This window comes from Macaca mulatta, chromosome 9 (genome assembly GCF_049350105.2).
Source record: "Macaca mulatta isolate MMU2019108-1 chromosome 9, T2T-MMU8v2.0, whole genome shotgun sequence".
NCBI classification, from domain to species: Eukaryota; Metazoa; Chordata; class Mammalia; order Primates; family Cercopithecidae; genus Macaca; species Macaca mulatta.
The window spans coordinates 131,616,083-131,633,780 of NC_133414.1; the positions used below are offsets into that span (position 1 = coordinate 131,616,083).

At 47.6% G+C, this 17,698-nt stretch overlaps 1 protein-coding gene across 2 annotated transcripts in view; it reads right to left on the bottom strand.

Annotated features, from left to right (window-relative positions):
• The window catches only part of RGS10 (regulator of G protein signaling 10), a 42,261-nt gene that overhangs the window by 16,749 nt on the left and 7,814 nt on the right, over positions 1-17,698 (bottom strand). For both annotated transcript variants that reach the window (NM_001261654.1, XM_015148166.3), the window contains exons 2-3: positions 9,805-9,923; positions 8,521-8,607 (exon numbers count right to left, since the gene is read on the bottom strand). In NM_001261654.1, coding sequence (NP_001248583.1) covers positions 8,521-8,607; positions 9,805-9,923 — 206 coding nt within the window. The remainder of the gene's footprint in view (positions 1-8,520; positions 8,608-9,804; positions 9,924-17,698) is intronic.

Genomic DNA, 17,698 nt, shown 5'->3' on the forward strand with positions numbered 1-17,698 from the left:
GTGAGCTGAGATTGCACCACTGAACTCCAGCCTGGGCGACAGAGTGAGACTCCATCTCAAAAAAAAAAAAAAAATCAAGTGAAAGTATGCACGCCTATCCCTACCAGTTATCCAGTGCCCACTAGGCCGCAGACACCTGCTTGGAGGCATCCCATTTCCTTAATCCCCTGGACATGCAGCAAAGGGCATTTTCCTGTTAGTGCCACTTTCCCCATGAGGACACAGAGGTCAGGAGAGGTGGCGTGGCTTATCCCAGAGCTTCTGGGAGCCTTAGGACTGTTTGGCTCCAAGGCCTCTGAATTCTGCTCAGTTCCACTTCTGCAAGACACATCGGCCCCTCCAGGTTGTGCGGTCTGCGGCCTTCCCAGGCAGGGTGATTTCCTTTTAGGTAACGAGATACCGAGCACAGGCAGTGGAGAAAACACTCGCTGCCCGCCCTCAAGTCCCGAGTGCAGTCCTGCTGGGAAGCAGGAGCCCTGATAGGTACCGGCTTCCTGTTTCACCCGAAACTAACCGAGGCGGGCTCAGGAGCACTCACGGATGGTAAGGAGATGACTTCACAGTAAGAACTGTGTCTTCAGGACAGCACGCCTCAGGGCGAGGCTGCAGGCGCAGGAGCCTTCTCCAGAACCTCCCCTGAGGGCTCGATTTTCTTTTAGAGAAAGGAGACTTCCTGTGCTCATACCTCGCCAACAGCAAAAACGGGGCTGTTTCTCTGAACGTTAGACTCTAAAGCATGACCTTACGTTACAGAGCAAGGCAGACAACAAATGCCTCTAAAATGCAGTCACACAGCTACAACATATGTGTGCAGGGGCGCCTGGAAAACTGCCTTTCTCTCCAAGAGCCCACCTGGGGCTCCACATGTGCTGTGGCGCTTGGTTTGGGAAATCCCAAGCTCTGCAAACCTTCTTCCCTTAAGGAAACCACCAGAAGGTTTTGATAGCTGGTGCATGAAAGGAAGGAAGAGGATCCCTTTTTCAGTTCAGGGCACTGAGGACAAAAGATCCTGAGAAGCCGCGGCCTGGCCATGTCCTGTTCTGCGAGAAAGCAAGCCTCGCCAGCACTTGCAGGGAGATGGCCCAGGCTGGGTGCAGCCATGCTGTCCACCCTGCCTTTACTGTCAATAGGAGCAATGAATTGATGCCAGACTCAGTGACACAGGAGTCTCTCCAGACAAGCGTGGCTATTTAAGGGACAGGTCTGGGGGCCATCCTCGAGACCCAAGGGGGTGGCACTTAGGAGCTGGCCCTGCTGTCCTCTCTAAGACCCACCAGCTCCATGAAGCCACAGCCTCCCTCCCACCACCCCCATTCCGTCAGGAAGCGACGCTTTTGGAAAACCACTTCCTGTGTTAAAGCCACTTCATGAAAGGAGAATTTCAGCCAGGCAGATGAGCAAACTCCATGCAGAGGTCTGGGGGTAGAAATCACTTTAGACCTCCCCTCCGCTTGAACATTCATATGTACACACGCACACGCACACACATGCACACATGCACACACATACACACATGAATCCAGGATATCTTGAGTGATTCTGAAATAGAAAAGTGCAATGAATGGCTTGAGTCTTTGAGGTGGGGCAGAAGGGGCCGGGGGAAAGGAAGTAGGTTCCGGTGACTGCAGGTAGATAAGCCTTGAGGATCTCAGCCCTGCCCTCTCCCACCGGCTGTCCCTCCCGAGTCTGTGTGAGAACAGTGTCGGGGTCCAGGCCCTGGCTGACCAGATGCGGACCGTAAGCGGCTGCAGGGCTCAGCTTATCTCGGCGGAGCTAGGAAGTGTGACTGAAAAGGGAAACCCTGAGACGGCGACCACAAGCCAGTCACGGGAAGGCCTGGTGTCCAGACCGAGAACAGGAGCAGAAAAGAAGAACCAGTCTCTGGAGCTATTTTGGTAGATTTTTCCAGAGCTTTGTTAACCCTATTCTAGCTACTGTCAGGGCAGGCACAGAGCTGGTGGAGTTGATTCTGTGTCTGTGGCCTGGAAGGATGGCTGACTTCTCTTCCACGGCCCTGACACACGTGGCTGGCCACAGCCTGGACCAGAGAGCCCCTTTCTCCCTGGGGAGACCCGAAGTGTCCAGCATCTGAGGCTATCCTGGCAGGCACTGGAGAAGGGTCCCACCTGAGCCCATCCACTCGGGGACTGCCCATAAAGCACCTGCACCCCAGTGAGCACCTTCCAGGCACCCCACAAGGCTGGGGCCCTTCTTTGAGGCCTGGCAGTGCCTCAGCTGTGACAATGCTCAGCCAGACGCCAGCTCTCGAACCCCACTCCCATCCCATCTGCTGGCCTCCGGCTCCCCTCCACCCTGTCTTCTTCCACAGATGGAATGTGGGAGATAATTCCTAGGAAAATGAAAGGATCAAGACACTAACTTTACTAATATCAATTTCAGAAAGAGAAAGAGGCAAAGAAAATATCCAATAAATGATACGAGAATATGTTCAAGAACTGGCTCAGGAAACGGGAAGCAGTCGGAGGAACAGCAGATGACTTGGCAGAAACTCAGAAGAATGAACCCAAGCCCCTGCACGGCTGAGGAGGGGGTGCCGACGAGAAGCGCGTCCAGACGGCAGGAGCTCGAGGGCATCGGGTAGCCCAGTGGAATTGATGAGGGTGGCAGAAAGAAGCCATCAGACCTCCAGGTCCTCCACCCCCACCACCAACCCTAAGCAGTCAGGTGGCTCCCTCCCCACCTTCAACAGAAGAGTTGAGTTTTCTTTTCTGAAGAAACAGACCCAGGGAGGTTCCAGAACAGAGGCACAGAGGATGGCAAGAATGAGATGCCCAACACAATAAAGGGATTCAGGGAAATTCCAAATATAGACCCCCCAGGAAACTTCTCCTGACACAGTTAATTAGAAATATGTTTAGTTTAGGAACACATCAGGCTTGTGGCCCCCTAGGAACAGACTAGAGGGCCCTTGTCTGGAGAAAACAAAAAAGCAGGAAAAACTCAATAGGAGGATCTGAAGATAAAGTCAAAATCTCCAAAAGCCAAAAAAAAAAAAAAAAAAAATTTTTTTAAATAGGAAGAATAAAACATGAAATTAAGGGCTCAATGCATCAGTGAAAGGTCATCATTGGAAAAGAGACCAGAGACAATGGAAGGAAAAAAAGTTACCAAAATGATGATAATAATAATAACAACATAAGACCGTTTCCTGGAACTACAGATTTCCAGATTATAAGGCTCCACAAAGAATTCACACAATGAATGAACCCACCTCTGCCTCCAAAGCCCCGGACTGAAGAGTTTTAGAATACTAGTGATGAAAAGATCCTGGCCAGGTGGAGTGGCTCACACCTGGAATCCCAGCACTTTGGGAGGCTGAGGAGAGAGGATTTCTTTTTTTAAAATTAATTAATTAATTAATTAAAATTTTTTTTTGAGACGGAGTCTCACTCTGTCACCCAGGCTGGAGTGCGGTGGCGCGATCTCGGCTCACTGCAAGCTCCACCTCCTGGGCTCACGCCATTCTCCTTCCTCAGCCTCCCGAGTAGCTGGGACTACAGGCGCCCACCACCACGCCCGGCTAATTTTTTGTATTTTTAGTAGAAACGGGGTTTCACCGTGTTAGGCAGGATGGTCTCGATCTCCTGACCTCGTGATCCGCCCGCCTCGGCCTCCCAAAGTGCTGGGATTACAGGCGTGAGCCACCGCACCTGGCCGGAGAGAGGATTGCTTAGGAATGAAAAGAAATTTTCATGGTGAGACTGCTTAAACCCAGGAGGTCCAGGCTGCAAAGAGCCATGACCTCACTATATTCCAACCTAGGTGACAGAGTGAGACCCTGTCTCAAAAAGAAAAGAAAATTGCTGGGCGTGGTAGTTCACACCTGTAATCCCAACACTTAGGAAGGCCAGGGCATGTGGATCACCTGAGGTCAGGAGTTTGAGATCAGCCTGACCAACATGGCGAAACCCCGTCTCTATTAAAAATACAAAATTAGCTGGGTGTGGTGGAGGGCGCCTGTAATCCCAGCTACTTGGGAGGCTGAGGCAGGAGAATCACTTGAATCTGGAAGACAGAGGTTGCAGTGAGCTGAGATCATACCATTGCACTCCAGCCTGGGCAACAAGAGCAAAACTCCATCAAAAAAAGAAAGAAAGAGAGAGGGAGAGAAAGAGAGAGGGAGGGAGGGAGGGAAGGGGAAAAATAGAAAAGGAAAGAAAAGAAAATAGATCCTGTACTATCCCGGAGAGGGAAAAAAAGAAAAAAAAAACAGAACAGTTTACATATAAATTACTGATTCTCAGCAAAAGTAGAAGACTAAGAGACGATGTCTTCAAACTTCTAAGTGTGTTTCACCCCAGAATTCTACGATCTGTCAGATTTTCAGTAAAGTAGGAGAGTAGGGGAAAAAATAACATTTCCACTCAACAAGGTCTTTACATATCTACCTGCCAGACCCCCTTCTCTGGAAGCTATTGCCGGCTGTGTTTTGGGCTCTTCTCTTGTGAGTCATTCTGGAGGGAAGAAGTCATTCTCGTGTGCTGTTCCCAAAATGAGGGAATGACTCAGGAGAGAAGAGGACTTGGATCCAGGAAATGGAATGCCTTCGTCCTCCAAAGAGGAAGGAAGTTCACCATGTGTCAGGCATGGGTCTAGACTCTCGGAGACAGTGGGGAAGAAGAGGCCCCCCACTCCCAGATCCCAGAAGACAAACCACATAGAAGACGGGCAAGTAAATGACATGGATACGCAAAGTTGGTGTTAAAACAACGGAGGCGAGAGTGGGATTTGTATCGACCCCTCAACTGCCTTAGTTGATGGAGAGAGAAAAATCCTCCCATGGTCTCCCTGCTGGAACAGATGTGATAAGTTTGACTGTGAAATCCAGTTAGGTTAAGTGCACAACAGAGGATTAAAAACAACTGGCCAGGCGTGGTTGGTGTCTCACGTCTGTAGTCCCAGGACTTCGAAAGGCCGAGGCGGGCGGATCGTCTGAGGTCAGCAGTTTGAGACCAGCCTCGCCAACATGGTGAAACTCCTTCTCTACTAAAAATACAAAACTTAGCCAGGCGTGGTGGCACACGTCTGTAATCCAGCTACTCGGTAGGCTAAGGCGGAAGAATCACTTGAACACAGGAGGCAGAGTGTGCGGTGAGCAGAGATCGTACCACTGCACTCCAGCCTGGGCGACAAGAGCAAAACTCCGTCTCAAAAACAAAAACAAAAACAAGCAAAGAAGGAAATTCAGTTAGGCAACTTCTCCCGGTGCCTATGCTGCCCCACACTTTCTGTAGTAATTTAGAGCTTACTGCCTGGTTTTACTTCCTAGGCAGTGGGACTCACTAGGGAACTCCTGGAGTCAGAAATGGGGCTCTGAATTCTTTTTTTGTTGTTGTTGAAACAGGGTCTCATTTTGTCACCCAGGCAGGAGTTCAGTGGCACAATCATACCTCACTCCAGCCTTGACCTCCCCAGGCAACTACAGGCACAACCCATCATGTCTAGCTAACTTTTTTTTTTTTTTTTTTTTTTGGTATTTTTTTGTAGAGACAAGGTCTCACCATGTTGCTCAGGCTGGTCTCAAACTTCTGGGCTCAAGTGATCTACCCACCTCGACCTCCCAAAGTGTTAGAATTACAGGCGTGAGCCACTGTGCCCAGCCTCGGGCGAGCTGCTGCTTAGCCACTCAGATCATATCCCTGCATCTTCCAATGGGAACAATGACTCACACTGGAGCCCAAACACTCCAGGCCAAACATCCCAGGTGTCACCAATGCCTCCACCCAATCTGCATTCTCAGGCAGTGACGGGAGGGTGGCATTCACTGCACCAAAGCAATTGCCGGGTGCATTCCAGGCTTAAGGACACAGACTTTCAAGAAGTCCTATGCTGGGCCGAGCGCAGTGGCTCACACCTGTAATCCTAGCTTTTTGGAAGGCCAAGACAGGCGGATCACTTGAGGTCAGAAGTTCGAGACCAGCCTGGCAAACATGGTGAAACCCTGTCTCTACTCAAAATACAAAAATTAGCCAAGCATGGTAGCACACGCTTGTAATCCCAGCTACTAGGGAGGCTGAGGCAGGAGAATCGCTTGAACCCAGGAGGAGGAGCTGCAGTGAGCCAAGATCGCACCACTGTACTCCCGCCTGGGCAACAGAGTCACATCCTGTCTCAAAAAAAGAAAAGAAGTCCTGTGCTGGATGTCAGGGGTACAGGCAGGGAAAGGGACTGCCCGTTCTGGAAGCTCTCTCTTTAGGATGTGGACAGGGCAGAGCAACCCAACACCAGACCTGCCTGACCTGAAAGGCTGGAAGCGGCACATCGAAAGTTTGACCCCTCCTTCCAACCACTCCACTGAAGTCCTGTAGGGGCTTTCCCAGTCCCGCTCACCTTGGCACCCAGGTCCCCAGGTGTGGCTGCCCTGTCAGCCTGAAGCACAGCACAGCGGCCTCCCCCTCAAACATGCCACTCATCCCTTGTGGTCTTCCCTCAGCTCTTCTCACCAGCCCTGCCTGCCCACACACTGTCCCTGCTCCCGGGAACGCCCTCCCGATCTCAATGCCAAGCCTCAGCTAAAAAGCCACTTCCCCTGGATTCCTCCCCGTTGCCCCCGCCTTGCTCCCACGACACAAGCGCTCCCCATCTCTATACTCATCGCACTTGCACAGGCTTGCTCCGCTCGAGGCGCCCTTTCCCCGGAGCCGCTCACCTGTCTGTCCCTGGGCTGCCTCCTGTTCAGTGCCAGGCACCAAGCAGGCACTTCACAAAGATTTGGGGAATTCAACTGAACGGAGGCACAGAGCAGCATGGTGGTGCAGTCAACGGATGACTTCAGGGAGCTGGTTCAAGTCCTAGCTCTGCCATGGTGCAGGGACCTCACTTCCTTGTCTACACGGCAGGGGCGGACCGGCCCACGCACAGGCCCCTCCTACCTCTAATACTCAAAAGAATAAGGCAGGGGAATAGACATCTGTTTGCTTGCTTGACTCTGAGCTAGGATTTTATGGTGAGGCGGGTCGCAGCAGTGGCACAGTCTAGCATTTATCGATGGTGGTCCCCGGGCCCTGTCCTCGGTGCTGGGGACAAAGGACAAAGACGAGGCTCTTGTTCTGAAGGCCCTCAGCTTGAATCCTAGCATTCCAAAGCATCTCCCACAACCTGCTTCTCACCTTCCCCTGAGACCCCTCTCCACCCAGGAGGCTCTGGCCAACGTCATCCAGAGGAGACCGTGAGGAGAGAAGAAGTCAGAAAGCCAAACCCAAGGGCCACGCCCAGCAATGGCTTTCTAGGTGGGCCTGGGAAATTCAAGTCAAAGAGAATCCATCTTAGAATCCTCCCTTGCCACCTCCGGAGAGGAAGGTGGCAGAGAAAAGGCCGTGCTGTGCCATCCGGGGGGATGTGTGTCTGCGCCCTGAAAGGCCTGTGAATAAACCCATGATGTACATTTTCCAAGCAGTTGTCTGCAAACGCCTCACAGCTCCTGGCCCATGGATTCCAGCTTTTGGAGACGAAGGCTCAAAAACTGGAAACTCACAAGCCGCATCTGCCCGTGGGTATGTTTTGTTTGGCAGGCAAGGTTTTAAATTTTTTTAAAATTAGTTCCAACATTTAAAAATCATCTGGTTTCATATAAGGATCCAAATGTCCAGCTTCTTTAGAAAAACAGGCAGCACTAGGTAGAATATAAGAGATGCCTTGGGAAGAAAGGCCCCAGGGTCCCAAGGCAAGCAAAGATCTAGGAGATCGCCATCAGTAAGTTGGCGGAGACAGAACCTGAAGCAAGGGAAGCCCAGACAGCCACAGGCCCTAAACCACCAGCCGCAGCCTGTGCAGGCAGACAGAATGTCCTTAGCTGGACACCAGTCCCAACACTCCCTCCAGCCTCACACTAGGAGCCTCCTTCATTCACATGACTTACTGGCTCCTGCAGGCATTTAGCCAGCAGCCTCTTAGAAAGATGCAGGGCCAGGCCTCATAAACCCACCCAGGGCACAGGCCTCCTTCCCCATAATCTCATCTACCCTCCCTTATACCCAACCAGCTGACACTGGGAATGAAGGCAAAGAGGATGCATCTACCCAGGAGAACAGTCAGAGACTTTCTCCACAGGATGCTCGCCAACTATGGGACGCTCAGTACGACATATTGAATAATTGACAATCCCTCTGATGCACCTTGTGCTTTTATCATTACGCATCTACGTATCGTTTTACCATGTCCAAAAATGATAACATGTCAAAATCTGGGGGAAACACCCTCATAACTTCTGAAGAAAAAAATTCTATGCAATGAGGAACTCTAAATGACATAAATTGTTATTTTTATTTTAAATATTGTCCATTTGAACAGCTCCATTTAAAAATGGGTTAACTCGCCCTTCTAAAAAGATTAATATTTGATCAACACAAGATACCTAATCTGAAGCTTAAATCTTCCCCCAAAACTAATATGAATCGGGGATCTTTAGGCAACTTCAGAATCTATTGGAAAGGCAGTTGTAACTTTGTAAGGAAAGGGAAAAAAATTATCAAGAAAGTGATTACAGAGTAGAGGAAATACCTGTGTCTTATCTTGCATTTTCTTAAAATCTTCACATGCTAGCCAAAACAAAACATTTTCTTCACTGAATTCTTTTTTTAAAAATTCCTGTGGATACAAAGAAAAAGAGTCACATAGTATTCTACTTCTAAAAAAAATAATAAAACAAATGGCATTTCCCTTCAAAGACTGATTTGGCAAAATTCAACAGAGGAGCATGGTCCAATTACCCATCGAAAACTCCACTCTGAAAAGCAAATGAGTATGTTTAATGTTAAAGCTGTAATTTCATATGCATTTGACCTTAATGGTTTTGATGTTGTAAAGAAGAGTACAAATGAAGCAGGAATTTACTCACATTTCTAAGCTGACAATAAATTACCAAAAAGTAAATTAAAGTGGAAGATATATTGGTTCCCTCCAGAGAGTGTTTAAACAAAGTACATGCCTCTAAACTCAGGCTCTTTTTTTTTTTTTTTAAACAAAAGAAAAGAAAACACATTAAGCATGTGTAAAGACACCATGACACAACTATTTTAAGTTGGAATTATGTGTGTTTTCTTACAGCTGATCTTGGGCAGTCCATGGCACCGCCAGCTCCTCTGCTGTGCAGAGACCTCCTGAGTTGCAAACACTGCTCACAGTGGCCTGGTGACCAGGAACTAGAAGCCTAGTACCACATGCCACTCCCTCCCTGGGAGCCCCAACAGGGACCAACTGCATGAGGACTCATCCTATTCCTGACCCAAGACTTAAAGACAGAAGTGACCAGGACTCATTCTTGAAATACACGCGTGGTCTTCCATTTGGCACTGGGGGCTTCTGCTGGTCAGAAAAGTTATTTCTAGATAGCATCGACAGTTCCCCATCCATCAGCCCTGCTCTCAGAGGTCCCTTTGCCAAGTTCGCATTGCCAGTCTCTCTCAGTCTGTCAACAATGCATTCTGAGAATCCTCCAAGCACGAGAGAAAAAGCCTTCACATCAGAGAGACCCAGAGCTGGGAATTCCTCATACAGACTCCACCAGTGGGCACGGTACCTTCTCTCTCCTCCCACCCTGTACCCCTCCCACCTCACTACACAAAAACCAGAAACAGGCTGCCCATCTGTGACAGCGTTGCCAACACAGTCATGACAGATGAGAAAGTCTCACCCTCAAGCTGGGATTAACAGTACTAAACTCTTAAGCTGGCATAGAGAGTGCTAAGCTGATACACAATGCTGAACTGGCCTGCTTCTCCCCTGCGTGCATCAGAACTTCCGCACACACGGCATCCATCCCGATTAACAATGAAAAAGACAAACCCTAAATCTTTTCACGCCTTCCGGGTCTTCCAGTAGATTCTCCAGGGATGCCGCCCATTTGGCTGTGCTCTTGAGGCTCTGGTGGCTGCTGCTGGAGCTACCATCGCTGTCGTGGATGTCTGCAAAGCAAAGTTCAGATTGCACATGTGGCCAAAATACACTGTCATTTTAAGAAATCTGCATGCAGTGGTCGGTACTGCCATCACTATCACGGCTGACATAAACCAAGTTATGTCTCAGGCTCTGTTCTAGGTGCTTAACATGATGGACTCATTCTTGTCACACAACCCTGTAAGGCAGGCACTACTATTTCCTCCATTTTACAGATGGGGTAAACTGAGGCTCAGAGGGATGAAGGGACCTGCCATTTCCCACCAAATCCTTCCCCTACTCTCGTGTCCACTGGCCAATTCGGAGGCAGCCCTCAAGTCGCCCTCAAACCCTCCTCCCAGAGAACCATGATTCAACAGCAACTGCTTCCCCATAGTGCTTTGTGCACAGACTTACAATTATGATGCTCTGTTGTGACTATTTACATGACTGACTCCCACTAGTCTGAAGGCTCCTATATGTCCTCATCTTGTACCTCTAGCACCTAGTTCATTACCTGGCATAGAGATTAAAAAACTCATTGCAGGATTGGACCCACATGATGGTGCAAAATGTCAGAGGGCTGCCAGAATACCCAGGCATCAAGATAAATGTCATTTCAGGCAATAGCTTTGTTTGTTTGTTTGTTTGTTTGTTTGTTTTTGACAGAGTCTCACTCTGTCACCCAGTCTGGAGTGCAATGGCACAATCTCGGCTCACTGCAACCTCTGCCTCCCAGATTCAAGCAATTCTCCTGCCTCAGCCTCTCGAATAGCTGGGATTATAGGCGATTAGCAACATGCCCAACTAATTTTTGTACTCTTAATAGAGACAGGGTTTCACCATGTTGGCCAGGCTGGTCTCGAACTCTTGACCTCAGGTGATCCGCCCACCTCAGCATCCCAAAGTGCTGGGATTACAGGCATAAGCCACCGCGCCCGGTTCCTCAGGCAATACTTTTTTAAAAAATCAAAATTTGTGCTAAAAAAATCCAGATGAACAAAATACCCAAATTTTCCAAATTTTAAATAAAGACAGGATCAGTTATATTGATTTTTCCTTTTGCTTCAGGGTCCAATATGGCTCAGCATTACACTGTTATTTTTTCCTGACTTTATTTAAACTTCAGATATTTTGTTCATCACGGATGTTTTTGCATTCATTTTGATCTTTTAAAACACTGCATTAAATGTCATTTATAGGCTGGGTGCCCTGGCTCACACCTGTAATCCCAGCACTTTGGGAGGCCAAGGCAGGCAGATCACCAGAGGTCAGGAGTGAAACCTCATCTCTACTAAAAATACAAAAATTAGTTGGGTGTGGTGGCACGCGCCTGTAATCCCAGCTCCTTGGGAGGCTGAGGCAGGAGAAATGCTTGAACCCAGGAAGCGGAGGTTGCAGCGAGCCAAGATCACGCCACTGCACTCCAGCCTGGGCGACAGAGCAAGATTCCATCTAAAAATAATGATAATAAATACATAAATAAATATCATTTATCCTGATGCCTGAGGTTTTTGGCAACCCTCTTACATTTTGGTACACAGAGAAAATGGATGAAAACTCTTTGCATCTGCACATCTTCCACTGCACTCTCTGACTCAAGACACTGAGAAGTCTCCTGTGGGGGATGGGGAATCTCCAAATAACACACTTCAGCTGCTTCTCTGCCTGCGGGAGGAGGGAACAATGAAAGCATGCTTCATTCTATGGCATGTGATCCCTTCCTGGAGTCAAGGAAGAACCATGGAATGTCACTTCAGATGGGGCCAGGTTCAAAACCCAGTTTCCTGGCCAGGCACGGTAGCTGACGCCTGTAATCCCAGCACTTTAGGGGGCTGAGACGAGTGGATCACTTGAGGTCAGGAGTTCAAGACCAGCCTGGCCAACATGGTGAAACCCCGTCTCTACTAAATATACAAAAATTAGCCGGGTGTGGTGGTGGGTGCCTATAGTCCCAGCTACTTGGGAGGCGAGGCAGGGGAATCACTTGAACCTGGGAGGCAGAGGTTGCACTGAGCCAAGGTCGTGCCACTGCACTCCAGCCTGGGTGACAAGAGGGAAACTCCGACTCAAACGAAACAAAACAAAACAAAACCAGTTTCCCCGATTCAAAACTATAGGATCTTGGGCAAAATCTTGTGTATATTTGAAAATCATCCCCCATCTCTTGGGTTATCATAAGGATTCAAAAATGGAAGCACATTAGGCACCTAGCAGCACACCTGGGACACAGTAGACGCTCAACAAATGTGAGTTCCTTTCTCCCCATCCCTAAAATAGCCATCTATCAAGCAAACTACTTCCATAACTAACACTTTTTCCCCACTGACTTTTTTTTTTTAAACTAGAGACATATTTCTATAAAAAAAAAAGTTTGAATCTAGGTGAAAATAAACTTTTAATTAAGAAATCAGCAAGGCCGGGCGTGGTGGCTCACTCCTATAATTCCAGCACTTTTGGAGGCCGAGGCAGGCAGATCACAAGGTCAAGAGATCGAGACCATCATGGCCAAAATGGTGAAACCCTGTTTCTACTAAAAATAGAAAAATTAGCCAGGCATGGTGGTGGATGCCTGTAATCCCAGCTACTTGGGATGCTAAGGCAGGAGAATTGCTTGAACCCGGGAGGCGGAGGTTGCGGTGAGCTGAGATCGCGCCACTGCACTCCAGCCTGGTGACAGAGCAAGACTCTGTCTCAATAAATAAATAAATAAATAAATAAATCAGCAAAGCAAATCACTTGTACATGATATTTTTTTTAAAAACAAAGTCTCCTAAATATTAATTGCTGCAAACAGCTAGGGGGCCACACAGCTAAAAATGGTTTTGGAGAAAATCTGTATCAGAGCACACTGGACTTACTTAATAGTGACAGCTCCTGTGATCTCTGATGTTCTATGGGGGGTCAAAATACACGTTGATTTCTTGATCCCCTGGGACTCCGAATCCAAGCACTTGGGGAAACTACCAGGATTTCAGACATTCACCAGATGATATGAGCTAAATTAGAACCAGGCTGGCTGGGCACAGTGGCTCACGCCTATAATCCAAACACCTTGGGAGGCTGAGACAGGAGGATGGCTTGATCTCAGGAGTTCAAGACCAGCCTGAGCAACATAGTGGGACCCCATCCCTATAAAATATTTAAAAACTAGGCTGGGCACGGTGGTTCACACCTATAACCCCAGCATTTCGGGAGGCCCAGGTGGGCAGATCGCTCGAGCTCAGGTGTTCAAGACCAGCCTGGGCAACATAGAGAAATCCTGTGTGTACAAAAAATACAAAACTTAGCTGGGCATAGTGGCATGCGCCTTTAGTCCCAGCTATTGGACAGACTGAGGTGGGAGGATAGCTTGAGCCCAAGAGTTCAAGGCTGCAGTGATCCATGATTGGGCCACTGTACTTCAGCCTGGATGACAGACCCTGTCTTAATCAATCAATCAATCATCAATAAAGCAGAAACTCAGAAACCCGGCAGGGACCATGCTTCAGTGCTCATTGGCAATAGAGTACACAAGAGAATTATTTGGGGCAAATCCTTTCCTCTAACCATGAAGCAAACTCACTTAAACACATCACCAAATGGAGCTGATGCTTTTCTAAAGTGACCCTCCAGTTCGTGGATATTAAATTAGTTCCCTGTTCTCTTTGTAAATGCCGCAGTGGCAAGCTCCTGAACACTGAGTTTCTTTCCAACAAAGTATAAATCCAATTAAAAGATCATTATTACAAGAAATTTCTGCAGCAGGGTTCATTCTGCCAAGCATTCCACTAATTTACTCTTCTGCTCTTTGCCCAGAGAATACAGTTTGACAATTTACTCCATTTCCCCAGCAGATCTTCTCTTAAGTAAATAAATCTAGAGACACAAGTTCACTGTTCCAGGAACAATCTAGGCAGCTGCAAATTTCTCTTGCCATGGCAGAACCACTTTGGCCATAAGTTTTCAACCTTGGTCTGAAAGGATTCCAAAACTCTGGACACTCTTTTCCATAATAAACCAGACCATGTTTGAGTTTTCACTGTCACACCGTCTTGCAAATAAATACACACAGTAGATTACCATTTAGCCAACAGAGTGTCTGAGAGTTAAGAGAGTTGACCTCACTGTTAGACAATCGCCAACCCCCACCCTTTATTTCATACTCTAATCATTTTTGCATATTAGGTTTGTGTGTCTGTTTTCATTTGAACAAAAAGTTTTACAACTCAAAGCACACTAATGTGGTCCAACCCCACCTCCCCCACCACCTCATTCTATAGACTGGGAAGCAAAAATCCAGAAGATAAAATGGCCTAGCCAAGGTGATGCAGCTAATGAATCACGGGATGGACCCAATACGGGGACCTATGTGGGACATCAGCTGTCCTCACCAGGGCCATGTCTGCAGAATCCCAGGGCTCCTGGGAACACAGTTAGAAAACCGATGGGCCCTTCCATTCCACTGTCTCCTGGGCTAACATCTCCCTTATATCACATGTCATGAAATACATTTACAATGGACACTATTACAGAAGAGCATGGAATTTTCAGGGGTGGGTCAGAAAGTACACCGAGATGGAGTTGCTCTTTATAGCCATGGGTATTGGTTTTCTGGCTTTGGTGCTCTAGATAAAGAGTAATTCCTTCTTGCTTTTGCCCACTTTCTGTCCCCATAAATGGCATAGAAGATCCTTCTATCTGAGATACCCACTCTCTATCTGTCATAAGTTTTTATTTTCTCCAGAAATGTTGGTTTGAATTTTTCTAAGACTTCCTGATTGTCTTTTGAGTTGAAGGCTTTTGGCTATTGCACCCCACCCTTCTAAAATCCATCTTGACTGATATCAGTATAGACAGATCTTGATGAGACAGCATTTGCAAACTCCACTCACCGAGTGGCATCTCTCTTTTCCAAGTCGCTATCCCCAGCCTCCAATATGACTGAGCAGACAGGGATAGCCCTTCGGCCGAGGGCACTTCTGCAACTCAGGGTCCCCTGCCCAGGGGACACACTAAGTAATAAATTCCTAAGCCATCTCAGCTCACTTTAAATGTTACGACCTGCCCGCCCCCCGCCCACCGGCGGGGTGGCTCATGCCTGTAATACCAGCACTTTGGGAGGCCAAGGCAGGCTGATTGCTGGAGCTCAGGAGTTCAAGACCAGCCTGGGCAATATGGCAAACTCCCGTCTCCACAAAAAATACAAAAATTAGGCCAGGCATGGCGACTCACACCAGCACTTTGGGAGGATGAGGTGGGCAGATCACGAAGTCAGGAGTTCGAGACCAGCCTGGCCAACATGGTGAAACCCTATCTCTACCAAAGATACAAAAAATTAGCCTGGTGTGGTGGTGCACACCTGTAATCCCAGCTACTCAGGAGGCTGAGGCAGGAGAATTGCTTGAACCCAGGAGGTGGAAATTGCAGTGAGCCGAGATGGCGCCATTGCACTGCAGCCTGGGTGACAGGGCAAGACTACGTCTCAAACAAAACAAAACAAAAACAAACAAACAAAAAACCACAAAAATTAGGTGGGCATTGTGGTGTGGGCCTGTAGTCCTAGCTATTCAGGAGGCTGAGGTGGAAGGATCGCTCGAGCCCAGGAAGCAGAAACTACAGTGAGCTGATACTGCATCACTGCACTCCAGCCTGGGTGGCAGAGCCAGACGCTGTCTCAATAAAACAAAAAAACAAACAAAATCATAAAAAAAGAAAAGAGGCCCAGCGCAGTGGCTCATGCCTATAATCCCAGCACTTTGGGAGGCTGAGGCTGACAGATCACAAGGTCAGGAGTTCAAGACCTGCCTGGCCAACATGGAACACAAAAAATAGTTGGGCGTGGTGGCACGCAGTGGTAATCCTGGCTACTCAGGAGGCTGAGGCAGGAGAATTGCTTGAACCCGGGAGGCGGAGGTTGCAGTGAGCTGAGATTGCACCACTGAACTCCAGCCTGGGTGACAGAGAGACTCCGTCTCAGGGAAAAAAAAAAAGAAAAAAAGAAAAAAATGTTACAACCAAGGGGGAAGGGGAAGCAGGTTAAAGTAAGTAAATACATACATACATGCATACATACATACATACATAAATGTTACAACCAGTCTAGTAATATTAGAAGAAATAAATACTCTTTCTCAATAGCAAAACAGGTTTACTTCTGAACTTAAGAATAAAGCAAAACCAAGATTTCCCAGGTGCCCAACTACTGGTACCTGGATCCACAAAGTTCCAATATTCTTCTATCCCTTTTCATTGATAAAAGCTTCCGATTCAGACAGATTACACAAGAAAGCAGGACTGATATGAATAGGTGGAAAAAATGTCAAGCATGTTCTCCAGCAGTTTTACGATCTCTCCAGCTAGGGAAGACCTGCCTGTGATATTTGTTTGTTTCAATTTTATCATGCTGTTTGATTTTTGTTGTCATTGTTTACTTCAGCTGTAAAACATTTTTGCAATAAAAGTTTTGAATAAAACTTTTGAATAAAAGTTTTTGGTGTTTTGTTTTCTTAGCTTCTAGGCTCTTTAAATCATTTTAGATCTTCAAATTTTTTGCATGCAAAATGCATATTTTTCAGCAAATTTATTTTCAGACTAATCTGTCATTAGCTAATAATAATGGTTAATACTTCAAATGGGCCAGGCATGGTGGCTCACACCTGTAATCCCAGCACTTTGGGAGGCTGAGGTGGGTGGATCACTTGAGGCCAGGCATTCAAGACCAGCCTGGGCAATATGGCAAAATCATGTCTCTACAAAAAATACAAAAATTAGCCAGGTGTGGTGGTGCACTCCTGTAATCCCCAGCTACACGGGAGGCTAAGACAAGAGAATCACCTGAACCTGGAAGGCAGAGGTTGCAGTGAGCTGAGATTACACCACTGCACTCCAACCTGGGCAACAGAAAAAGAATCTATCTTTAAAAAAAAAAAAAAAAAGGCTAGGCGCTGCAGCTCATGCCTGTAATCCCAGCACTTTGGGAGGCTGAGGCAGGCGGATCATGAGGTCAGGAGTTCAAGACCAGCCTGGCCAACACGGTGAAACCCCGTCTCTACCAAAAATATAAAATTAGCCGGGTGTGGTGGTGGTGGCCTATAGTCCCAGCTACTTGGGAGGCTAAGGCAGAAGAATCGCTTGAAACCAGGAGGCAGAGGTTGCAGTGAGCCGAGATTATGCTACTACACTCCAGCCTAGATGACAGAGCGAGACTGTCTCAAAAAAAAAAAAAAAAAGGTTGGCACAGTGGCTTATGCCTATAATCCCAGCACTTTGAGAGGCCGGGCGGATCACGAGGTCAAGAGATCGAGACCATCCTGGCCAACATGATGAAACCCCATCTATACTAAAAATACAAAAAATTAGCCAGGTGTGGTGGTGCACGCCTGTAATTCCAGCTATTCGGGAGGCTGAAGCAGGAGGATTGCATGAACACGGGAGGCGGAGGTTGCAGTGAGCCGAGATCGTGCCACTGCACTCCAGCCTGGTGACAGAGCAAGACTCTGTCTCAAAAAAATAAAAAGAAAAAAGAAAAACTTGCAAATGATGTACAACGTGCTGGGTACTGTTCCAGGCTTTTACCTGAATTAAATAATTCAGTTCTCACAATAACCTACTGATGTGGTTATTTCCACTTTGCAGATGAAGAAACTGAGGCACAGTAACTCACAAGGGTCCCAGCTAGAAAATGGGAAATCATGGCCCAAACCCAGGTACTCCTGCTCCAGAGTACATGCTCTTTACCAAAGGCTCTACTGCCATTTTTAGTTTTTATATCTGCTGATCTTTGTACTCAAAGAGACCAGAACACAACAGCCTTTAAGAGACC